This window comes from Artibeus jamaicensis, unplaced genomic scaffold, assembly GCF_021234435.1.
Source record: "Artibeus jamaicensis isolate MK-2021 breed Jamaican fruit bat unplaced genomic scaffold, CSHL_Jam_final contig_387, whole genome shotgun sequence".
Classification (NCBI taxonomy): domain Eukaryota; kingdom Metazoa; phylum Chordata; class Mammalia; order Chiroptera; family Phyllostomidae; genus Artibeus; species Artibeus jamaicensis.
Window position 1 is genome coordinate 23,995,380 of NW_026521812.1, and position 26,571 is coordinate 24,021,950.

Sequence of the window (26,571 nt, forward strand, 5' to 3'; positions counted from 1 at the left end):
ATTGTTGTCTCTATGTATATATAATTGTAAAATCCCATTGTATATGTATGTATGTATGTGTTTATATATACATATATGTGTATACATATACACATAGGTGTATATGTATACACCTAAGGTAACACCTTAGGTGTTACCTTAATAGCTCAGAAGAGGGGAAAATATATACATATCTATGTAATATCTCCAGGTAATTTTTTTACATATTAAATCTTAGGTTAGTTTACTAAGCAACTACATTTATTACATCTTTTTGTAAATCCTTACCTTAAATGTAAAGTAAAATAGAGGCTTCTGCCAAATAAAAAGAAATGTGTTAGGGGAAAATGATTTTAAAGATTATCGATAATTATATAAACTATTAGTTGGCTTATTAAAGTATATCTGAAACCTGTATTCCTTAAGCTTCACTTTTCACTATATTATCTAATGCTTTCTGTATATGACTAAAGCATACTAGTATATATGCATTTCTTGATTTAACTCTTTTGACTACATCTTCTAGATAAATTCTGATCTCCAGCCTTTTATTAAAGAAAAGACCGGTGACTCCATGACTTTTAACCTGAACTCAGCTCCTGTAGTCTTACATCAGGAGTTTCTTGGAAGAGATTTGTGGATTAAGCAGATTGGAGAGGTAAATGAAATTACTCCTATTTTAGATACCGATTGCATTAGTTGATTTTAGAACACAGTTTGTATTTTATGATAATCTAAGGCATCAACCATATATAGATCAGCCATGTTCAAGGTTATTCATATAAGAGGTAAAAGTCTTACCTTATAACCTATACTTTAAGATGTAAAATTTTAGCTTAAAGTTAGAAACTGTGAACTTGCGGTCAACATTGGAGGAGTAGGTAGACACATTTCACCTACTTATACAAACATAGAAAAAATTATAACCAGATCTTAAAAATAATAACACATAGAACCTTCAGAAAATTGAGATGTCTGGAAGTCCAACAGCCAAGAATTTGAAGAAGACACATTTATCCAGACAGGTAGAAAGGGTGGAGTCACAAGGATAGGTGGTGAGGTGGTACAGTGCGAAAAGGTGCAAGTGGCAGTGGGTGAACAGTTGAGAGGGTTACCTTTAGGAGCACATAATCCCAGCCCTAGGCCAGACTACACAGCCCAGGGTTCCAGGACCAGGAAGACAGATCCCCATTACTTCTGGCTGTAAAAACCAAGGAGGGGGTTGGGGCGGTGGAACAACTGCTGGATTTTTGCAACTTAAAGGGCCAGCTCGGTATTAGAACCCACGCAAACCTACCCACTCTGGGATTCAACATCAGGGCAGCAGCAAATAGGGTACTCGTGAGTGCACATGAGAAGGGGATGAAGTGACTGAAAACAGAGCAAACTTCAGGCAAACTGCCAGAAGCGAGGCAACAGCATTGTCCCCTCTTAGAACCCTCCTCACACAGCCACAAAGTGGTGAAGCGGGTTGCCCCACCCTGGCAATTAGCTAAGACTCCTCCCCACTCAACTTACAGGTGCCTTTTCTACACAGGCCATGTTACTACAGCAAGAAATAAAAACTGTTCTACCTAATACACAGGAGGCTGCTAAATTGAGGAGACAAAGAATGGCCCAAATGAAAGAACAGAAAAAGAACTAAGTGAAATGGAGATTGCCAGTCTGTCAGATGCACAGCTCAAAACACTGGTTATCAGGATGCTCAGAGAATTCCCTGAGTATAGCAAAATAACAAAGAAAGAAATGAAGGTCACACTAAGAGAAATAAAGAATAAGTCACAGGAAACCAAGAGAGAAAGGAAGGAAGCTGGGATACAAACCAACAATTTGGAATATAAGGAAGAGATAAACATTCAACTAGAACAAAAATAAGAAACAAGAATTCAAAATAACGAGGATAGACTGAGGAACTTCTGGGACATCTCCAAACATGCCAACATCTGAATCATGGGGCGCCAAAAGGAGAAGAAAAAGAGCAAGAAATTGAAAACTTATTTGAAAAAACAGTGAAAGAAAACTTTCCTAATTTGGAGAATGAACTAGACACACAAGTTCAAGAAGTACAGAGTCCCAAACCAATTGGGCCCAAAGAGGACCACACCAAGACACATCATAATAAAAATGCCAAAGGTTAAAGATAAAGAGAGATCCTTAATAGCAGCCAGAGAAAACCAAATAGTTACCTACAAAGGAGTTCCAATAAGACAGTCAGCTGATTTCTCAAAAGAAACTTTGCAGGCAAGAAGGGGCTGGCAAGAAGTATTCAAAGTCATGAAAGGCAAGGACTTACAACCTAGATTATTCCATCCAGCAAAGCTATCATTTAGAATGGGAGGGCAGATAAAGTGCTTCCCAGAGAAGGTAAAGATAAAGGAGTTCATCACCACCAAGGCATTATTACAGGAAATGCTAAAGGGACGTATTTAAGAAAAAGGATAGCAAAACTATGAATGTTAAAAAAGGCAATTTCACAACTATCAACAACTGAATCTTACCAAAAAAATAAGCAAACGACTAGAACAGGAACAGAATCGTAGGTATGGAGATCATTTGGAGGGTTATCATCAGTGGGGAGGAAGACGGAGAGAATGGGGAAATGGTTCAGGGATTAAGAAACATAATCGGTAGGATCGAAATAGACAAGGAGAAGTTAAGAATAGCATAGGAAATGGGGAAGCCAGACCCATGGACATGAGCTAAAGGGTGGGGGTTACTAGAGGGAAGGGGGTACCAAGCAGAGGGGGTTAATGGGGGGAAAACTGGGACAACTGTAATAGCATAATCAATAAAATATACTTTAAAAAAGGTTAGAAACTGCAATACTGTGTTTTGTTTTTATATGAGTTCTTCAAATACTGCAACACAAATCTACTACCTATGGTGCATACTAATTAACTAAGGATTTTTTTCCCTAAAGACTTTCAAAAATTGGGCTATGATAATAGTACCACCCTTTAACTGACGGCAATTTTCCATCTGTAGACTAGCTCAAGCTGCAGAATTCCAGGAGGTCTGTCTATCAGCGCATTGGGTTATATTTTAACAACTAGAACAGGAACAAATCACAGAATTGGAGATCACATGGAGGGTTATCAGTGGGGAGAGGGAAGGGGGAGAATGGGGGCAGAGTATAGGGAGTAGGAAGCATAATTGGTAGGCATAAAATAGGCAGGGGGAGGTTAGGAATAGTATAGAAAATAGAAAAGCCAAAGAAATTATATGTAAAACCTATGGACATGATCTAATACTGGGTAGTGGTGGGGGGGGTGCTGGAGGGTGGGGAGTGCAGGGCAGAGGGGGGGATAAAAGGGAGAAAAAAATTGATAACTGCAATAGCATAATCAAAAAATATACTTAAAAAGTAAACTTGAATTCTGAATACTCAAGTTCTGAGGCATTATGGTAGGAGGAAAACAACATGGCTAAATGGGAGAGGTACAAGGGCTTCAGTAGACTAAATTTCCCACTTTTGGAGGCAGGAAGCAGTTGTCGGTGACAAAAGGAAACTTTTCAGAGTTTTGTATCCAGAAACTCTGGTACAAAATTCTTGCCCTTTTACCCAAAGCTTCATGGAATTCATTTAGCTTCATGGTTCTGACCCATTGAATTGAACTGGAATGGACATGGGGATCCAGGCCGTCTGAGAGTGGGGGCAGCCACTGTGTGTACAACAGGGAAATCCTGAGTGATAATCTGTACTCAGAAAGATAAGACCCTTGCTCTTCTACCCCTCCTCCCTTATTAGCTCTCAAAATGCTATCAGCCATCTTAAAATCCCTCAAATTCACCAGGTAGAAAACCACAGAATCCCTTTCTGGGGAAACTCAAACCCAGGCAAAAAGACCTACAAGTGTGGAGGAGTGAGGCTCCCCCAGTAAACATGCCTTCTTCTTGACCAGCCCTCCGTCAGGGAGGACCACCAGGTGGCAAGCCTCAAAGTATCCAAACGCAGTGCGACGACAGGGACTAGAAGACCACTGGGCATTTGGGTGAAGCCTCTGCCATAAAGAGTGGGTCAAAAGCAAACAGATAAAAGAGGGAACTTAGAAGAAATAGTGCAATGGAAAAAAAGACATTTTTCAAAAGTACTGTAATATACTCAGGGACATAAGATGTTAAGTCCATGAAATAAGAGCAGGTGATATATTTATAAAAGGACAATCCAGGAATTACAAATCAGAATTATAAAATATAAAAATATGAAAGCAGAATTTTTAAAAATGGAAGATATAAATGAGAACATATTCCAGAAATTTGTATGAAAGATAATAGAAAAGATAAGAAAATTAGAAGACCAATGCAAAAGATCCTGTATCTATTATGAATCCCAGAAAGAGAATAGTAAAGTACAGGTGAGAAAATTAACAATGAATTTTTTTAAAGAAAAGAAAAATTATAAGAATTGAAGGATCCAAGTCTCCAGCTTGAAATGGTGCCTAAATAATGAACTTTAAAGGACCCACACAGAGCCCTGGCCAGTGTGGCTCAGTTGGTTGGGTGTTGTCCTACGAACCAAAAGGTTGCTGGTTCAAATCCAGGTCAGGGTACATGCCTGGGTTGCAGGCTTGGTTCCAAGTCAGGGCACATACAGAATGTGGCTGATCGATATTTCTCTCTCACTTCAGTGTTTCACTCCCTCTCGTTCTCCTTCCCCTCCCCTCTCTCCTAAATAAAAAATAAAATTAAAAAAGACCCACACCAAATCACATCATTATCAGATTTTGAAACAGTGGGGATAAAGAAGAGCTCCTAATACTTACAGAAAGAAAAAGAAAACCCTGCCTGCAAAGGATTGGGAATCGGAATGGCCTTAGTAGTGGCAATGAAAGGTTCAAGACAATGGAATTTACTTCAACATTTCAAGAGAAAATTGTTTCCAACTCAGAATTTTATGCCAGTCATGTTATCAAGTGTAATGTTAAATAAAGTCCATTTAAAACAGATAAATAAGGTCTCAAAAAATCTTCCCTTCCAAGCATCTTTTTTCAAAGAGCAAGTGAAGTATTCTGTCAAGGCAAGAGAGAAACCAAGCAAGAAAAGCAAGACAGGGAACTTAGGAAATAGGAGATCAGACAGATGTGTAAGGCAAAGGGAAGAATAATAAACTACGACAGTATTGCCAGCAGTAGGAGATTTGCCATGTGCCAAGAACGGTTCTAATGAGAAACTTGGGGCACAGAGACATTAACTGACTTGTGCCCAGCAAGCCCATGGTAGAGCCCGGATTCCAACCTGGGTGGCCCAGCGTCTTTCAGTAACGCGCTACACTGTTTCTCGTCCAAGCAAGTCCTAGGCTGATGGCTATGCATCCAGTCTAGGTTGGGACAAGAGGACAGAGATCTCCAGGAGAACTACCTCCAAGGGAAAAAAATGGTATTGGTTACCACCTAATGAACTTGACTATACTGAGAATTTAGGGACAAATTAATGAAAGGCACATAGAAAAGTGAGTGTTCTTGTTACCATTACTGCAAAACAAATTGCGTCAAAACTTACCTGCTTCAAATCATCATTTTAATATTTTCCTGGATTCTGTGGGTCAGGAATTTTGACAGTGCACAGAGGGGATGACTGCTCCATGACTTCTGGGGCCTCAGCTAGAAAGGCCTGGTGGCTGGAAGTGACTCAATAATGCGGGGTCCTGGAGTCATTTGGAGGCTCCACTCACACCTGGCACCTGGGCTGGAATTCCAAGAAAACCAGGCTGCTGACCAGCCAGAGTGCTGACACAGGGCCCCTCCATGTAGCTGGCTTTCTCAGGGCATGGCAGTGTCAGAGTAGTCAGACTTCTTACTTGCCAGATCAGAACTTCAAACACAAGTGATTCAGCCAACAAAAGAGACTTCATCATATCTTATGACCAACCTTCCAAGTCAAACAGTCGTTTCCATGGTCTCCTGTCAAATCAAGGGGGGGACTGTAACCTCATCTATCAATGGGAAGACTTTCCAAGAACTTAGGACCCACATCTTAAGACAGCCACACTAAACATGCAGGATAAAATGAGGCAATTATGAGCTATAGTGAAAGAATTTTCATGTATAAGAAAAGAAATGTAATCAGCACTCTACATGGCCTAGAAAAGAATACTTATGTAGTATAAAATGAAAATATCATATATTAATTTAAACCCAAAAAATGTAATGCAGAGAGGCTAGGAAAAAAGGATGTATTTTGGTCATATAAGAAATATAATTATTTGGAAAAAAAAGAAATGTAATTGTTTTTAAATATTTTAGATTTTTTTCTATTTTTAGTATATATTTTTTATTGTGCTATTACAGTTGTCCCATTTTTTTCTTTCCTTTTCCCCTCCATCCTGTACCCCCTCCCACCATCATTCTTCTGCCTTAGTTCATGTCCCTGGGTCATACATGTAAGTTCTTTGCCTTCTCTATTTCCCATACTGTTCTTAACCTTCCCCTGTCTATTTTGTACCTACCATTTATGCTTCTTAATCTCTGTAACTTTCCTCCCATTATTCCCCCTCCCCCTCCCCACTGCTAACCAGAAAATTCAATTTTCTGGCAGTTCTGGTTATTTTTTGTTTTTAAACTTGTTGTCCTTCTTTTGGTTGTGCAAGGAGGCAAAGTGTATCTACGTATACCTCCATCTTGGCTGGAAGTCTGTTTTTCTTTATCAATATTGTTTTGGCTATTTGGGGTCAACTTAGATTCTGTTTCTTTCATGGTAGGATCAATAGATTATATCTAAAATTTAATAATCATGGCAAAATAATGTGGGAAGATTAACAGCAGAAAAAATAGTTAAAGAGTGGGACATGGAACAGACGTGGTCTGGAGAGTGCTGCGATGTGTTGTTAAAAGTCTTGTGTTATTTGGCTTTTTAAGTAATGTACCTATATTTGGTTTTCTTTTAAAACTTTTAGTTTAAAATTTTATATGCCTTACTACAGTAGTTTTAGTTCTAGTCATTTATACCAAGAAAAATATCAAAGATGTGGGCAGACTTACATGTTAAAATGTGTAGTAAAATACTAATTCTAAAAGAAAGAAAAAAAATTGATCCATTTCAATATGGAAAATGATTAAATGAGGTATTATACAATGAAACATCACACAACTACAAATATTGTATTACTAGGGTGTATTTGTATGTTTTTCAACAGCCGAACTGAAAATGTATGTACAAATGGTGTTAATAACTCTAATTGGATTACATTGGAGTACATTGCAGCTTTACATTTTGGTTGGAAATCCACAGCTACAAACTCTTTCTACCAGCTATTTACATGTATGCATGCACATGTAAGAATAGCATACATATGAATTTTAAAGAAGCTTCACAGAAAAGGGACATATTTGACTCTCAGTTTCTGTGCAAGTATACTACATTATAACTATAGACAACATGCGAGTCCAGGATTTCCTAAACAGCTGGTGAAATATTCCCAAGTCATTATCCCCAACTTGATTTAGAGTCAAAGGGATATCCTTTCTAAATCATCTATGTGTAACCACTGACTTTATGCCCTTCTTATATCTACATATCTGAGTCATAAACAGGGTGACTGATGAACAGAAGATGAATTCATCTAAAGCAAATAAATGTTAGTTTCTGTCATGCATATGACAACATTTTTCAGATTAAAGAGTCCTAATGAGTTTATTTTAATCATCTAATTATAATATTCATTTTATATAAAGCTCTAAAGATAATGATCTTGCTCTGTGAATGAGTTAGGAGACACAATTTTTAAGTATATTTTATTGATTATGGTATTATAGTTGTCCCATTTTTTCCTCCTCTTTATCCCCCTCTGTCCAGCATCCCTGCTGCAGCATTTCTCCTCCCTAGTTCATGTCCATGGGTCTTACATATAAGTTCTTTGGATTTTCCATTTCCTATACTATTTTTACCCTCCCCCTGTCTGTTTTGAACCTACCAATTATACTTATTCTCTGTAGATTTTCCCCATTCTCCCCCTTCTTGCTCCCCACTGATAACCCTCCATATGACCTCCATTTCCGTGTTCTGTTCCTGTGCTAGTTGTTTGCTTAGTTTGTTTTTGTTTTTGTTTTGCGTTTAGGTTCAGTTGTTGATAGTTGTGAGTTCGTTGTCATTTTAATGTTCACAGTTTTGATCTTTTTCTTAGGTAAGTCCCTTTAACATTTCATGTAATATGGGCCTGGTGATGATGAACTCCTTTACTTTATCTGAGAAGCATTTTATTTGCCCTTCCATTCTAAGTGATAACTTTGCTGGATAGAGTAATTTTGGATGTAAGTCTTTGCCTTTCATGGCAAAATATACAGGGAACCAATAGTGAAGGGAAGGAAACCAGGACTCAAATCAATGATTTGGAACAGAAGGAAGAAATAAACAGTCAACTGGAACAGAATGAAGAAACAAGAATTCAAAAAAGTGAGGAGAGATTTAGGAACCTCTGGGACAACTTTAAACATCCCAACATTCAAATCATAGAAATGCTAGAAGGAGAAGAGAGAGGAAGAGCAAGAGATTAAAAATTTATTTGAAAAAATAATGAATGAAAACTTCCCCAGTGTAGTGAAGGAAATACACATAGAAATCCAGGAAGTGCAGGGTCCAAAAAATATTGGACCCAAGGAGGAAAACACCAGGATATATCATAATTAAATTTCCCCAGATTAGAGATTATCTAATCTAGATAGATAAGGAGTCTAGAGATAAGGAGTCTTAAAAGCATCAAAAGAAGAGGAGAGAGTTACCTACAAAAGAGTTCCCATAAGACTATCAGTTGGTTTCTCAAAAGAAACCTTACAGGCAAAAAGGGGCTGAAAGGAAGTATTCAAGGTCATGAAAGGAGGCACAATTTTCATTAACACTTGAGAAAGTGTTATGAAAACATTCCATCCTAAATCTCAAGGAAGTTCCTTATTAATCCAGAAATTGTTTCTTTCTCGTGCTCTTTTTCCGATTTTCATGAGATTAACCTCCTATGCATTTTGGTGATCTTTTCCTCCCCCAGGTTTTGAATTTTATTGCAAGATCCTTAAAGATTATAGTGAATTCACCTTTGAATTACCCACAATACCTGGCATAGTAACTTACTTGGAGTAGTCATTCAATTAATATTTATCAAAAAGTATGTGTGATGTGGTCTTCACAGGGTGAGCTATATTCAATGGCAGCCCTGTTTTGTTAATTAGAAAGATCTGAGTTGGTATAGTACAAATGGCCTGTAGAGGACCAGGGTTGGGAAGACCTGGATTTTAGTTTGGGCTCTGCTCATATCTGTGTAACCTGAATCGCATCCTTTCACATCTTTTTTATTATTTTCTGTAAAATGATGGCATTTGAACTACATTATGTCTAATGTCCCTTTCAACTCTTAAATAAATGTAAGAAAGAGGTCTCTTAGGCAAGAGATACATCATAAGAAAAATATTTATATCTATTAGAAACCTAAGACTAGTTTTGACACTGAAACAGAAAAGTCTTGTTCCCAATGACAGAAGTAGTTACCTATGATTTTTATTATCACACATGAAATTACTTCCCCAGTCTGCTCAGACAGGTTTGTGTCCCATTTACTCTTTTGATTTCCTGCTTGGGGAAAGGGAGAATTAATGAGTAGACAAGGAAGGGAGGAAAAGATCACATACACTTAGTTACTCTTCAACATTGTGAAGCCAGGAAAGAGCACCTCTGGAATTTCTCATATTGGGCCCTCCTACCTCCTCTGCAACTCCCTCTTTCCCACCACAATCTTAAGATTAGATAGTCTTCTTCCAACACAGCCAGGGGCACACACACACTGCACCTTTTCACAATAGGTGGTCTAGGGCACCAGGCCAGACCGGCAGTAGCTAAAAAATATTTGTTGAGCAATGTCTCTATACTAAATTCAACTCGTTTCTCCCTACCTTCATTTTAAATTTAAATTTGTAGCTGCTGAAAAATAATGATCTGGTAAAAGTACTGATAGTGAATGAGTGATTCACCCTAGGGAGGTAAAGTCATCACTCAGTTATCATTTGATTCCTAATAAAAGAAAGTAGAATCTTTAAGAGAACCACAGAGCTCTGACTCTCTCAGGAAGTCCAGAGGCTATTGCAGGTCAGCAGCTTTATTTTTAATGATCCTTCTAGTTTTCTGCTACCATTGTAAGTCACCTGAAGAAATAAGAATTATGATTATATTTTCTTGGTTATTTCTGAAAGTACTGAAATGTCACTTAAGCTTGTGACATCCTGACACTGTCATAACCAGCCATAAAATACCTTAAGTGAACCACATATTACCAGTGTGAACCTGTGACTCACTTGTCCCTAGATATCCTACTATTCCTATGTAAAAGGTGAAACAAAGATTTCGAGGCAGGGCTGGTGTGCATGAACATCACACACGCATCTTCATAAACAAAAGTGAAAATGCGTATTCAGAGAGGCCTCATAGATGCCGTGTGCCATTCTTCCAATTACTAAGTTGTTTTGAGCTATTTCAAATGGAATAATATTGACGACATCCTCTACCATACAGTGTGTACAGTGTGGGCATCTGAAAAGACTGTATATAAAACCATAAAGACTATGAACTGGTTCTAGATATCACCTAAATTAAAACTTTTCTTAAGGTTTTCTGTTGCACTGAAGGAAACAAAGTGCTTCACTACAGAATAGCACTAAACGCCCTAACGGTTTTCTGTGGCCTCTGTAAGAAGGGATACGAGAAACACACAAATATGAAGAAGATTGTAAGTGATGCCATCTGGAGCTCAGAGGAAGGGAAGTTCATAATGAGTTGGAAAAGTCAAGAAAGGATTTGTGAAGTAGGTGCTGTCTGAGATGGTCCCTGAAGATCTTGACAGCAAAGATGGAATTGAGGGGCTCGCTTCCAAGGCAATGGAAGCCCCCAAAACGGGATGCAGTGGACAAGTGTTCAGTGCCTTCAAAGAAAAAAAAGTGTTATCATTTGGATGGAATCTGAAAAACATGGGGCAGTATAGGAACAGATGAAAAGTTGATCTAAAATAGTACAAAAGCCTTTAGTATATGTAAAGGCTTCAGTTTGAACAAAAACATGTACATGAATGTTCAGATTGGCACTATTTACAATAGCCAAGAAGGGAAACAACCCATTGTTCACCAAATGGTGAATGGATAAACAAAATATGGTATATCCATAGTTGACTGCTGATCTGCAGTAGAAAGGAGTGAAGTGCCGATACCTGCTGCCGCGTGACAGCTGCTCTAGAACTAGGTGGTAGCGATGGCTGCACGGCATTGCAGATGTTCTAAATGCCACGGAGTTGTGTCCTTGGAAATGGTTAAAATTATGAATTGTATGTTATATGAATTTTACCTCAATTTACATAAACACTTTGGGATGTTTGCCTGTGGAAAATGAACTTGATACAGAAATCAAAGAGCAGCTATTTAAATGAGCCATATGCTGTCAAAGTCTGAAATGTGTTTTAGGGAGGTGTACCTGAGCACCTCCCAGAAGGTGAAAGGAACAAGGAGACACTAGAGAGGAGATCAGGCAGGAGGTTTGGGGGAACCTGTTAGTAAGTACAGGGGGAAGTCCCAATTACAGTGTTGGCAACTAGAATGGGAAGGTAAGGCGGTTAGGGTTAAACTAATTTCAGAGAGAAAATGTATAGGACCTGAAAAGTGGTATGTTAGGGAGAAGCTGGCAGGTGTATATTGGAGAGAGGCTGTGAGAGGCCAAAACCAGGACTTTGAACTTGCATAACAGGTAGAATTTTACCATTAAGAAAATAGAAAAGTGGAGGAGAAAAGCTGGTGTAAGTTTGGTGTGCTTGAGGTGTACCAGGTGGCCATCACCTTGGGACTTGGCCCCTGGAGGAAACAACCCAATTCCACTTTCAACCTGGTTTCCTTACTCATGGCTTTTCTGCAATCTGGGTGCATTTTTTTTTTTTTTTTTTGCTTTGGTCAAACTGTGTAATTTTAAATTTCATGTCTCTTCCGGGTGCTAAGAGAACATAGCAAGAAAAATGTTTAGCAGGGAGTTAAGGTGACTTTTGAACGGAGAGAGATTTACTATGTAGACAATATAGTAAGCCCCTCCTCTTCTTTTCTTTGGGCACCACAGCCTTCTGTGCCTGTCTGTTGCTGCTTCTTTTCCCAGTGAATCAAAGGAAAAGAGTATGAGAAATTTAATCTGTGGACATTCACATTTGCCTCCAGAGATTAGCTTTACCAGGTAAAAGAGATGGCAGAATCAGGTACCTGAGCAGTCCAGTCCGAATGATGTTGCCTTCCTTGTAGACGCCTTCTGTGCTTTCTTATTAGCAGGCACGCATGATCAAGATAGCCACGACCAACGTGGTGCAGTTGGTTGGTCCCAGAAAGTGAAAGGTTGCTGGTTCAATTCCTGGTTAGGGCATATGCGTGGGTTGCGGATTCGGTCTCAGGTCAGGGCATACAGAAGAGGCAACTGATCGATGTTTCTCTCTTGCACTGATGTTTCTCTCCCTCTCTTTCTCCCTCCTTTAGCCTCTCTCTAAAAATAAATAAAATCTTTATTTTAAAAAAAAGAATGGACAAGATAGCAAAGAAGAGGCTTGCCCTGTTTTTTTATATTCTAATACCTTTCCAGCTCTGTAACTGGAGAGTCCAACAATATAAGGCCTGCTTCTTCTACCATACCAAAACTCAACTGGCCACTGCAACTGCTCAGCTAGCAGATGTAGTAGATTTCTGATTTGTGACCTTTTTAAATTTTCATACCCTGTACACAAATCATTCTGGGATGAGAATGAATGTATCCTTCCTTCCTCTGTCCCCCAACAAACCCCCTCTTTAAATATAAACTCAGCCTCTTAATACCAATGCAAATGGACAGAGTTTATTTTCAGTAAGATGTATTTTCTTTAGAGGAACCAATGGTATTTCTGCCTGTGCCAAGGCAAAATATCTTTAAAATGTTATTTTTGCAGCCACCAATGTAATCTTTTGTTCAAACAAGGATCACTGATGGATATTGGTTAAGACAATTTAATGAATGGTTAGTAGAGAAGCAAATATTCACGTGCACCCAAAGCACCCTACAAATGGCTTATTAAATACATTGTATGAGCTCAGTTTCACCAATAATGACAAACTGATATTGTGTGATTCCTGATGTAATAGAGAAGTATACAGCATCATCTAGTTGTCATGCCAAAATATTTTAACTTTAATCTAATCATTACAAAACAATCACACAGATTCAGGATAAGAGACATTCTGTAGAGCAACAGATCTGGACTCTTAAAAAATGACAGTATTATGACAGACAGATAATGTAGTGGTGTGTGGACTGTTATAGATGAGTAGAGATTATAAAGCCATGACATCCCTTAGGAATGTATGATTTTTAATTCGATCTTGGACTGGGATAAAAACAGCTCTGAAGGACACGGTTGACTTGCAATATTTGAATATGGATTTTATCTCAGATATCACGGGTTTGGGTTACATAGAACACTATTTTGTTCTTTGGAGATAAGTGTTGAAGGGATGAGACATCGTGATGTCTACAACTTACTCCCCGACACTGAGCAAATGATCATCCAGACTAGAGAGAACACAAGGACTGCAAAATACTAGCAATTGGTTAATCCAGCTGGAGGGCAAATGGATGTTTATTATGTTCTTTCAACTAAAACTTCTGAGGGAAAGGTAGTTTTCATTGAAGGTTTCAGAAGAGAATCTTTTTTTAAAAAACAAAAAGACTGTATTCCAAAATGTAGCTGATAGCATTGGAGAAAAATAATGTGATAAGTAGAGATGACCAATCTCTAGCAATTTCTAGACTCCCTGCTGTGGAATATTAGTTTTCTGCTTTTAGAAAAAGGTTCCCCCATATCCAGCTTTCAAGTCCAGATAACAGTAGTTAGAAATTGGAAACAGTTCATTTATGTCATCCAATCCTTCTTTGTTATCTGACTTATAAAAAAGCATTTGTTTCTGAAAGTAAAAGACCACATTGTACATCCATTACTTACCAAGAGGGAATCTATCTGGCTCCGTCTGCAGAGACTGGTATATAAACCTTTGGAATTAATCCCTCTGTGAATCCTCTCAGAGTACTGGCCTTTACTGCTTTTGTACAGAATATTGTTTTACAGTACTTACTGTGGCTGTCTGAGGAAGCCTCCAGTGTCGAGCCCTGGAGTACTATCTTGTCTGTTTCACATGGGTTTTTTAAAGTTATTGGGCTGAAATTGGCAAATAAAATTGTATAGGTTTCAGGTATATAATTCTATACTATAATACATGACCCGTATATTGTATAGATTGTTCACCACCCAAGTCATTTATCCACTTTTTATCCTCTTCTAAGTCTCCCACCCCTCTTTCCCTCTAGTAATCACTACAGTCTTGTCTGTGTCTGTGAGTTGTGTTGTTCAATTCTATTTTGCTCATTAGTTTATTTTGTTCATTAGATCAAAATAAACATGTAAGTGAGATCATATGGTATTCGTCTTTCTCCGATTGGCTTATTTCACTTAGCATAATATCTACTAGGTCCATCCATGCTGTCACAAAAGGTAAGATTTCCCTTTTTTTATCACCAAACAGTATTCCATTATGTAAATGTATGGCAGCTTTTTTATCCACTCATCTACTGATAAGCACTTGGGCTGATTCAAAATCTTGGCTATTGCAAATAATGCTGCAATGAACATAGGGGTGCAGCTATTCTTTCAAATTAGTGTATCGAGTTTCCTCAGATAAATTCCCAGAAGTGGAATCACTGGGCCCCGAGGCAGTGCCGTGTTTAGTTTTTTTGTGCTAACTCAGTACTGTTTTCCACAGTGGCTGCACCAGTCTGCATTCCCACCAACAGAGCACAAGGGTTCCATTTCCTCCACATCCTCGCCAACACTTGTTTTTACTGATCTATCGATAACAGCTGTTCTGACAGGTGTGAAGTGATATCTCATTGTTATTTTAATTTGCATTTCTCTGATGACTGTTGATTTGTGCATCTTTTCATATGTCTTTTGGCCTTCTATATATCCTCTTTGGAGAAGTGTCTACTCAGGTTCTTTGCTCCTCTTTTTAATTGGATTGTTTGGGGGTTTTGGTGTTATTTTATAAGTGCTTTATAAATTTTAGATATTAACCCATTATCAGATATATCATTGGCAAATATGTTCTCCCATTCAGTGGACTGCCTTTTCATTTCATCAATGGTTTCCTTTGCTGTGCAAAACTTTTTAGTTTGATGTAGTCCCATTTGTTTAGTTTTTCTTTTGTTTCCCTTGCCTGAGGAGACATATTAGAAAAATATTGCTATGGGAAATGTTAAAGATTTTACTACCTGTATTTCCTTCTAACGTTTTTTATGGTTTGAGTCTAACGTTTAAATCTCTAATTTATTTTGAGTTTATTCTTGAGTATGGTGTAAGAAGGTGGTCTAATCTCATTTTTTGCATGCATTTGTCCAATTTTCCCAACACCATTTATCGAATAGAATATTACTACTTATATTGAATACAGATATAAGTATTACTACCTTAGATTGTTTTTCTTTTTCATTCCCATTTACATGACATATCTTTTTCCATCTTTTTATTTTTAGTCTGTGTGTATCTTTCATTCTCAGGTGGGTCTCTTGTACACAGCGAGACCCACCATATATATGAGTCCCGTTTTCTTATCCATTCAGCTACCCTGTGTCTTTTGATTGGAGCATTTAAGCCATTTACATTTAAAGTGATTGTTGATAGATATGTATTTATTGCCATTTTATTCTTTTTTTAAATATTTTTTTATTTTATTGATTATGCCTTTACATTTGTTCTATTTCCCCCTTCCGTTCCCCTCCACCCTGCACATTCCTCCCCCACAATTCCCCCCTTTAGTTCATGAACACGTGTCTCAAGTTCTTTAGATTCTATATTTCCCATACTATTCTTGCCCCCCCATCTATTTTCTATCTACTGTCTATGCTACTTATTTTCTGTACCTTCTCCCCCCTTCTCCTCCTCCCACTCCCCTGTTGCTAGCCCTCCATGTGATCTTCATTTCTATGGTTCTGCTCCTGATCTAGCTGTCCTCTTAGTTTGCTTTTGCTTTAGGTGTGGTTGTTAATAACTGTGAGTTTGCTGTCCTTTCACTGTTCATCTTTTTTATCTTCTTTTTCTTAAGTAAGTCCCTTTAACATTTCATATAATAAAGGCTTGTTGATGATGAAATCCTTGAACTTGATCTTATCTGAGAAGCACTTTATCTGCCCTTCCATTCTAAATGAAAACTTTGCTGGATAGAACAATCTTGGTTGTAGGTCTTTGGATTTCATGACTTGGAATACTTCTTTCCAGCCCCTTCTTGCCTGTGAGGTCTCTTTTGAGAAATCTGCTGACAGTCTGATGGGAAGTCCTTTGTAGGTGACTGTCCCCTTATCTCTTGCTGCTTCTAGGATTCTCTCCTTCATTTGAATCTTGGCTAATATAATGATGATGTGCCTTGGTGTGTTCCTTCTTGGGTCCAACTTCTTTGGGACTCTCTGAGCTTCCTGGGTTTCCTGGAAGTCTATTTCCTTTGCCAGATTTGGGAAGTTCTCTTTTATTATTTGTTCAAATAAGGTTTTCACTCGTGACTGTTCCTCTTCCCCTTCTGGTACCCCTATAATTCAGATGTTGGAGTGTTTAAAGATGTCCTGGAGCTTCCTAAGCCTCTCCTCATTTTTTTGAATTCTTGTTTCTTCGTATTTTTCTGTTTGGTCATTTTTTTCTTCCTTCTGGTCTGCTCCCTTGATTTGAGTCCCAGTTTCCTTTTCATCACTATTGGTTTCCTGTGCATTACCATTCATTTCAATTAGTTTAGCCTTCATATGTTCCTTTAATTTGTGACTAAAATCAACCAGTTCTGTGAGGATCCTGATTACCAGTGTTTTGAACTGTGCATCTGAAAGTTTGGCTATTTCTTCATTGCTTAGATTATGGGCTCTGGGGCTCTGAGTTGTTCTGAGCCCTGTTTTTATCTGTTTGTGCCTGTTATGTATGAGGAGAGGCACCTTAGATGTTCACCAGAGCAGGGCCACCCAGGTTGCTGGTTTGTGATGCTGTATATGGGGGCGGGGTCAGAGAGGGAGCAATGGTGGTCCTTTCTGCTCACCGAGTCCGCCTCACCGCTGGCCCCCGCCTGCTTATCTGAGCACAAATGTGCAAGCCGCTGCCCTGCGCCAGCCGCTGGGGCCTGCGCAATCTGTCTCAACGCTGGCCTCTTCACTCGTTTATCTGCGTGCAAATGCGCTATCTACTGTAGACAGCCAGTTGCACCTCTTGCCTGTGTCCACCCGTAGCTACCCCACACCTGGGATCCGCGCCTTTGGCTGCCTGTGCATTGTCCGGGTCGGGGGATCTTTTTTGCTCGACCTGCTCCACTGCTGGCTTCACCCCTCTCACCGGTTTAGCTGAGCAGTTCGCTATTTTCAGACTCCGTATTCGATTTTCTGTGTGGTTTGGTTGCGTTTATTGTTATTAAAACTTTGTTGTTTTTAGATTTGGTTGTGCGAGGATGCAAAGTGATCCCACCTATGCCTCCATCTTGGCAGAAGTGTGCCATTTTATTCTTGTAACTAGGTTCCTCTGTTACTTTTTTCTTCCTCTTTTTAAAGCAGGCCCTTTAACATTTTTTACAGTACTGGTTGGTAGTAACAAACTGCTTTATCTTTTTTCTTGTTGAGGAAGCTGTTTATTTCTCCTTCAGTTTTAAGTGATAGCCTTGCTGGATAAAGTTGTCTTGGTTGTAGATTCTTGCTTTTCAACATTTTGAATATTTCATGCCAATCCCTTCTGGCTTGAAAGGTTTCTGTTGAAAAATCAGCTGACAGTCTTATGGGAGCTTCCTTGTAGGACTGTTGTTCTCCTGTTGCTTTAACATTGTCTTGTTTTTAACCTTTCTAATTTTATTAATGATGTGTCCTAGTGTAGGCCTCTTTGTGTTCATCTTGTTTGAGTCTCTCTGTGGTTTCTGGATTTGTGTGTCTATTTCCTTCACCAAGTTAGGAAGGTTTCCAGTCATTATTTCTTCTCAATCCATTGCTCTCTCTTCTCCTTCTGGTACCCCTATGATGCAGATGTTTTTGCATTTCATATTGTCCCAAACATACCTTAAACTATCCTCATTTTTTGAAGTTCTTTTTCTTGTTGCTGCTTTGATTGGGTGTTGTCTACTACTTTGTCTTCCAAATCGCTAACTCATTCCTCTGCTTCATCCAACCCACTGTTTATTTTTTTATCTAGTGTATTCTTCATTTCAAATCATGTATTTTTCATTTCTGACTGATTTGTTTTTGTATTTTTATGTCTTTTTTCATGTTGTTATACTCACTAAGTTCCTTGAGCATCTTCATAACCATTTTTTAAACTGATAAATTGTTTGCCTTCATTTCATTTAGCTCTTTTCCTAGAGATTTTTTCCTGTTTTTTATAATTTGGGGCATGTTTCTTCATCTCCCATTTGGGTTGCCTCTTTGTGTTTGTTTCTATGTATTAGGTAGGTCTGCTATGACTTTCAGTCTTGGTAGGGTGGCCTTATGTAGTAGGTGTCTTAGGGGACCCTACAGTGGTGCAGTCTTTTTGGTCACCTGAACCAGGTGCTCCAGAAATGTGCTTTATGTGGGTTATGTGGGCCTTCCTATTGTAATTGAGTCTTGATTACTATTACTCTGTTTGTACGTGGGGTTAACCCTCAGGCTGACTGGCTGTGAGAATCAACCTTGACCACAGTGTACTAGCAGCTGTGCAGATATGAGTGACTACATGAAGTGGAATTCACCTCAGCAGGGTCTGGTGCCTGCTGAGGTCTCCCTTTGCATATGCTGCTTTTAAATCTCATTGGATCCCACTCTAATGTCTGAAGCTGGCCACTGGGTATGTTGGTTCTGGGGTCTTTTGGGAGGGACTCTGGTACAGACCAGTGTCAGGTACTGCCTGTGACTGGCCCTTATCCACCTCTTCTGAGCTACAAAGCAACCCACAGTTTGTGGCTGCCTCTGCTGGGCCTGGGTGTGTGCAGGAAGGATCAAGCTATGTACCTAGGCTGCCTTTTATCAGTACCTGGGTCAGAGGCACACCAAGGTGCCCCAAGATTTGCCTCCACCTGCCTCTGCTTGCCAACTGCCTATTAGGCTCAGTCATTAAAAGTGCTTCTGGGAGACTGAATGATATGCTATTAAACAATGAATGGGTCAAGAATGAAATTAGGGAAGAAATCAAAACGTTTCTGGAAACAAATGAAAACAAACTCACAACAACCCGAAACTTATGGGACACAGCAACGGCAGTCCTGAGAGGGAAGTTTATAGCAATACAGGCCTACCTAAGGAAGATAGAAACATTTCAAACAAACAACCTAACCCTACGCCTGCAAGAACTCGAGGAACAACAAAGACAGCCCAGAGCAAGCAGAAGGAAGGAAATAACCAAGATTAGAGCAGAACTAAATGACATAGAGACTAAAAGTGCCTCTGGTGGTACTTGAGTTGCATGAGGTAGGGTCTCAGTGAGTCACCAGGTATGGGCGAGTGTTGGTCACCAGATTGATAGTTGTTCAAACTTGGTGCCAGTGCTGGGTCTGAGGCCACTCAACAAACGTCCCAGGGTATACCCAGTCTACCTGCCACCTGCTCATGGTTCATACACCTCTGTGGTGGGGTGAGGTCTCAGCAAGTCATCAGGGTAAGGCCAGCAGTGTTTATCAGGCCCAAACAGACTAAGATTTGGTCATGTGAAGGAAAAGATCTGCACCAGCCAGACCTATGGGGGAAAATGACCCCTGTCCTAGAGCGACACAATTTAGACTGTTGCAGGTTCTGCCAGGAGCCTGATCTCAGCAGGACAGGCCACTGGGAGTCCGAAGGATGGGACTGTGGATCTCTTGTGAGGGGGAGGTGCTGGTCATGCTTAGGGGAATGTGGGGGAATAGCCCCCTCTCCAAAGCCACACGAGTAAGTCACTGATACCCGCTGAGTCTGCCCAGGCTTCTATACCCTGGCCCAAGCTGCTGCCCCCTCATCAGGACACAAGTTCCACTGTCTATGGCGACAGGGAGTCCAGAAGATGGGATTATTTCTTTCTCCGAACCTGATGCCAAATGGAGGGAAGTGTTCCACCCAAGAAAGATGGCATCTCTGGTGTGGGAGACAGACTCAGCACAGGGGTCCCTTCAGCTCTCTCCCCAGAGCCACAAACGCCAGGCTGTCCTCACTTGCCTCTATTCCTCTCTGCCCTCCTTCTGCTGGAGCCCAGAGTCAGTTGCTATGAACAAGTTTTTGTGCCTTGGCTTTTTAAGGGAGCACCTATGTCTCTGGCAGACAAAATCCCCTCTGATTTCCACAGCCAAATATTAGGTGGGCACCTCTTCCTGGCTCTGTTCTCTGGGCTGGAGAGCCCAGCTTGGGCTTGAGACCCTGCGCTTCTCAGCTAGGACCTTTGCAGCTGAGATATCCCTCCAGAATCTCAGCTACCACCAGTGGGAGCAGGGCTACCCCCTTTCACTATGTGGCTTCTTCTGTAAATCCTTGCTTATAAGACTTCTCTCCAGGTAGCCTTCAGTTTGTTATTCAGGTTGATTGCTCCATATTCTAGTTGCATTTCCAGTTAGGTCCCGGGAGGAGGTGCAAGTAGTTCCCACCTACTCTGCCACTGTCTCGGATCCCCCCATTTCAAGTGTGTGAGATGAAACAAGGTTCAAACCATGCATTCTCTGTGAAATGCTGAAGACTAGGAAAAATTACTCTCTTTTCTTATGACCTGGATTGACCAAAAGCACACCTACAGGAGGGGGAAAGATGAGTAAATCCCTTTTAAGGACCTGAGTAATGAAGCCCTTAGGGAATTGCTTTGTATGGCTGAGATTTACAGTCACTTCTGGAAATGAACGGTGGCAGGAAGAGGTTCAGGACGGCTGGCTGTTGAAATACAGTCTGCATTTATTTTATATCAGCCTATTTTGGGCCCCAGTGAGAAAGTTATTTTAATAAAATCTTGCTCTGCTAGAAATACACATGATAAATGGCAGGTGTCAGAAAAGGGGGAAGTTACAGCACTCCATTTTCCTTGAGACTTAAGGCATTTAGAAAGTTCTCTTTTAACCTTTGAAGTAAACACTGATGCATACAGAAGCACAAGTCAAAAAGGACATTAAACATAGGCTAGACCAGTGGTTCAAATTAATCAGAATCTCAGTGCCAGAGTATCTGCACTTTTATCAGGCTGCCCAAGTGATTCTGGTTCAGCCAGCCCAGCATTTGTGAGAGCCCAGCATTTGGGAACATCCGGTCTGCTTTGGTCCAGTAATTTTTTATCTTACAGATAAGAAAATAAAAGCCCACATAAAATTTTTTTAATTATTCAAGATACTGGAGGAACCCAAAAGGGATTGTGGGAGAAAGGCTCTCCTTTCTGTGTGGCTGCAGCCATTAGATAAGCCAAGGTGGGTACTTACAAGTACATTCAGGAGGATGGAGGAAGAAGCAGTCCTATGTGATGTGCTTCCTTCTCAGGGTGCACAGGCAGGGATACCAGGCCAAGCAAGATTATATCATTTATCGGATTCCTGTATACCCTGGTGGCCGCAAACACTCTGTTCCTAAGGGTGTGAACTATGGTAAGCCTGTCCATCGTGATGTTAACCAGCTGAAATTTGCCCGGAAGCCTTCAGTCTGTTGCTGAGGAGCGAGCTGGGCACCACTGTGGGGCTCTGAGAGTCCTGAATTCTTACTGGGTTGTTGAAGATTCCACATTCATATTCTCTGAGGTTATCCTCATTGATCCATTCCATAAGGCTATCAGAAGGAATCCTGACACCCAGTGGGTCACCAAACTGTCCACAAGCACAGGGAGATGTGAGGGCTGACATCTGCAGGCTGCAACAGCCGTGGCCTTTAAAAGGGCCGCAAGTTCCACCACACTGTTGGTGGTTCTCACTGTGCCGCTTGGAGAAGGTGCAGTACTCTCTAGCTCCACCGTTACTGCTAACATAAGTAATGTTTGTAAAATTCTTACCAGTGAACAATTTAGGACAGTCAAAATAAATAAATAAATTATTCAACATATTAACCTATTATGGACTAGAAACCATATTTTCTGTCTCCCAGCTTATCCATCCTCCCAGGAGGCACAGTTAAGACCTTAGGCCACTTGCATTCCTGTGTAGACAAGACCTGCTGAGCACCAGAGTCTCTGAGGTGCATCTGGAAATCTTCTCAGGTCTCCTGAGACCATTCTGGGCTCTCTTCATTTTAATATAGTCCTTCAGGGTTGAGGCACCTAATTATACTGTACACTGCCTCTGTGAGAAGGCTACTGGATCATTCTTCTGTGTCCTACCCTTTTGTTGTTTGATTTTCATGGATTCTTTGACTTTATTTTCTGTAGATTCCCTTCCTTAATCTGCTTGTAAATAGAAGCTGGGTAATGAAGTAAGAACACGGTATTGTTCAATGTAGGTAAAAATTATCTGTAAGGCACTATCTAATGGCTCCACAGTCGCTGCACACTGCTCTGAACCTAAACACTCAGCTTCCCAGAACTAGGAGTGAACGAGGTGAATTTTGCTTTGCAAGTTTCCTGAATAGACAGTACCTGATAACCAAGACATACAAAGAAAAAGCATCCATCCATCTATTGATTCATTCACCAAATGTTATTGACCATCTACTATGTATTAGCACTGATCTAGACATGAAATAAGTTGTGAACAGGAGGGGTTTTCCCTACTCTCATGGAGCCTTTGTTCTACAGGGAGATTGTGTGTCAAGCTTATCTAAAACAAGACTGCAACCCTCTAGAGTGCAGGCGGCAAGCACAAGGCCTGCCAGCCCAGTCCGGCCCTCCACCTTGTTTTATCCGGCCTGGCACCTTGTTTCTACCCAATTATGGCACTAAGCTCTTGCTTAACTGTTAGGGATTAGTTACATTTATTCAGTTTTAAAATAGCATTTGGCCCTTCGAAGGCAACTGCGAGGCTGATGTGGCCCCCAGTGAAAATCAGTTTGACACCCCTGCTCTAGAATATAAGCTCCAGGAGGACAGAGATTTTTATCTGTTCTGTTCGTGGCTGTGTCTCTAGTGCCTAAGCCGAATAACTGCACAGTGAGTAATTATTTAGTAAATGGGCCTCCACCAGGTGAAACGGAATCTATGGCCCCTCCCAAATTAACTATTTTATGGAAAGAAATGGAAGAAGTAATGTTTAATAAGAAATACTCTGATGTAGGGGAGTAAATCATCATTTGTATCTGTTTCTAGTTTGCTATATGTTTCTTCTAAAAACTTTTTGTGAAAAATTTTTATATGAGAATATGTACTTCAGGTATGTATATGACACATGTAGACATTAACCCACATAGCAGCTGGAAATATGCAACATCTGTCCAGAAAAAGTCTAGCCATTATTATTGTAACAAGAACAGTTGGTGTGACATTGATGTAACCTTGAAGCCAAGAAAAGTGGACTGGAATATGCATGAGAGAACAATGACAACTTCACTGTACTAGTCATTGGGGGCTGTAGACACCATTGAGTGACCATGTGGCTGTCACATTCAAATGACTGAGCTCATAGAGCAACAATGAATCTGCATCAAATTTTATGCTAAGCTTGGACATTCCTCCATGGAAACTACTGGAGTGATTCAGAAGGCCATAGCTATGGGCAACTGGTGATTGGCAGCTTCATTCATCACAACTACATACCTGCTCGTGCATCACATTTCATGCAGTTTTTCGGAGAAACATCAAATCATCCAGGTGACTCAGCCCCACTACCACCCACATTTGGCGCCCTGCAACTGCTGACTTTTCCCAAAACTAAAATCACCTTTGAGAGGGAAGAGATTTCAGACCATCAGTGAGATTCAGAAAATACGACAGGGCAGCTGATGGTGTTTGGGAGAACCGTGTGAGGTTCCAAGGCACCTGCTTTGAAGGGGACTGAGACGTCATTGTCCTATGTACAATGTTTTTTGTACCTTGTATCTTCTTCAATAAGTGTCTCTATTTTTCATATTACATGACTTAAATATTTATATTTGTTTTATAAAATAAATGGTACTTTTATGTACATGCCAAAGCAACCAAGGATGAAATGGTTTCAGAGATTAGAATTTTTTGTGTGATAACATGAAAGGATATTCAGGTGAGCTGCCTATCTGTAGTTATAGTTGGTTCAGGTTGTAATGGCTGTGATAATTCTGCTGTCATTTTATGTAGCCTTCTAATTTCTCAGCCTTCAAAACATTTAAGGGCTGATACTGAACACATATGGATTAATGCATGGTGTTTCTCTGTCATCCTTCCTGGCAAAGTGTGTCTCTACTGGGTGAAAGGGTGGTAGCCAAGCTAGAAATACAAAATACAATGAGAGAATTTGAAAATAACTTGTGATGGTCCTGGCTGGTGTCGCTCAGTGGGTTGAGTGTGGGCCCGTGAACCAAAGTGTCACTGGTTTGATTCCCAGTCAGGACACATGCCTGGGTTGTGGACCAGGTCCCCAGTAGGCAATGCACTAGAGGCAGCCACACATTGATGTTTCATTCCCCCTCTTTCTCCCTCTCTTCCCCTCTCTAAAAGTATATAAATAAAATATTTTTTAAAAAAAGAGAAAGAAAAGGTGGAAAACTTGTGACCAGGGGATCAGGTTCAATGTCAGATATCTCTTAACCTGAAATGAATTCAAGACACAGCTAGAAGTTTCAGAACTTAAAGACTAAGCATATTGTGAAATACCACTGATGAAATTTTGGTCACCAGCCATGGATTATTTGGATCACAAGCCATGGGATCAAGGCCAGTTCACATCTGCACACTATCTAAGTGAGTAGCTAGTGAATGCTTAAGCACATACATAGATGTGCTGAAGGCTCCCTGCGACTGGTGTAGAAGTGGCAGTGGGGAAGAGGGATTGTCAGTATAGACGGAACTCTTCATTTTGGGAAAAAATGTTCATAGACAAGCAAGTAAATAGAAAATATCTGAGAGATAAGAGTAATCTTTTTAAAAGTTCTGCAAGAACTGACTCATATTCTTATTGGTGTAATACATCTCAGGACTAAGTTCAAACTCTTCTGAGTTTACTAAGAATCCTAGGTTCCCCCTAAAAATCTTCAAAAAACGGATTGAAAACCCCAAACTCTTTTTTATAATACCTTGGTTGCAGAGGCTGTTAGTTTCATTGAAAATGTCCAAGTCACAATTTTAAAGTGATTTGTGGTGGTGTCTTTATTTAATACACAAGCAGTGTCTTATTATAACACTTAAAAAAATAAAGACAAAATCCAGGCATATTTGGATAAATTTTTAAAAGATTGTAAGGAAGCCATAGAGTCAGGACCAAGGTTGTAAACATCTTCTTTTCTCTCATGAAAGTGATCTGCCCACGTTTATTACCTGTATGGGATCATTTTGGACTCTGGAACAAATTGTCTCAAGACCTAACCTGCACATAAGTTGAAGGGCTCTTGTTCTGTGCAGAGCTGGCAGGAGAAGTCTTATTCCAGTCTACAGAAAAATGAGCTCACCTGCCAGCAAAGATGAACGCAGCAGTTGTCCCTGTCATAGTAAAAGTAGATATGTGACACTTTTGAGTATATGTGTTGATTTTAAATGGTTTTTTAATAACCAAAAATGTTTTTAAAATAAATTGTGACTTCATACAGGGTGTCTCCTTCACCTTCACTTTTTCTTTCCATCCTCGTTCCTGGTGTGTATGGAGAGCAGATGGAGTGGTCTTTTGGACATAATACAACATAATAAAAATTATCCCAAGGGAAGTGAAAAATTGGCCCCACGGATTACCGATTGTGCAGGAGGAAGTATATCATTACAGTAGTGCCATCTGATAGTCACGCCTTGACCTGGCATCAAATTTGTAGGGTTGCTAAGAGTGGGGCAGCCCAGCGTTTTGTGCTTCCTCGACTGATGCAATGTGAAGATCATCATATTCCATATAAAGTGTCCTTGCAAAAAATGCTTACCCTACACCTAGGCGAGCTTCTTCAGACTCAGCTTTCAGTTTGCAGGCAAAGTGGGGACGAGTAAAATGACAAATGACACAGTGAAGAAGCAATGTGAGAAATCCCAAAAGAGAGACGTTTTATAAGACAGCTGCCCTGGTCTCCTGAAGGAGTCAGTGGTTTTTATGAAAAAAGTTCATGGTTTTTATTTTATTTTTATTTCATGTAAAATAGGGAGGGTCTAGTCTAGATTTAACTGAGACATAAAAGCCAAATGTTGTATGTGAAGCTTGATTAATTCTGGTTTTGGGAGAAGTAGACTATAATAGATATTCTAGGAACAAGGGAGAAATTTGCATGTGGATTTATGTTAGATGATATGGCATAATTGTTAGGTTTTTTAATTTGATAGTGGTCATGTGGTTATGTATGAGAGGTTCTGTGCCAGCAACTTTCCAGCTTTTTCATTTCATGGCACACATAAACTTCTAAAATTCTGTGGCACACCAAAAAATACATGTTTTGCTTATCTGACAAAAAATAGCTATAGTTTTGATTCATTCACACCACACAGCTATTGTTGTGTTGGCTGTTGTCATTTGTATAGTTCGACAATTGAAGGGAAAAGTGGTCACTGCCCCTGACTAAATAGTCAGGGTACTG

The 26,571-nt window shown here is 39.9% G+C and overlaps 1 protein-coding gene and 1 pseudogene across 3 annotated transcripts in view; both read left to right on the forward strand.

Moving 5' to 3' along the window:
• PDSS2 (decaprenyl diphosphate synthase subunit 2) overlaps positions 1 to 26,571 on the forward strand; it is a 229,263-nt gene that overhangs the window by 182,742 nt on the left and 19,950 nt on the right. For 2 of the 3 annotated variants that reach the window (XM_053664879.1, XM_037159022.2), the window contains one exon: positions 506 to 637. In XM_053664879.1, the coding sequence (XP_053520854.1) occupies positions 506 to 637 (132 nt within the window). Of the gene's footprint in view, positions 1 to 505; positions 638 to 1,516; positions 2,672 to 26,571 lie in introns of those variants that run through there. The other variant, XM_053664880.1, reaches the window with a different exon arrangement.
• Positions 12,255 to 21,931, forward strand: LOC119059386 (60S ribosomal protein L15-like; annotated as a pseudogene).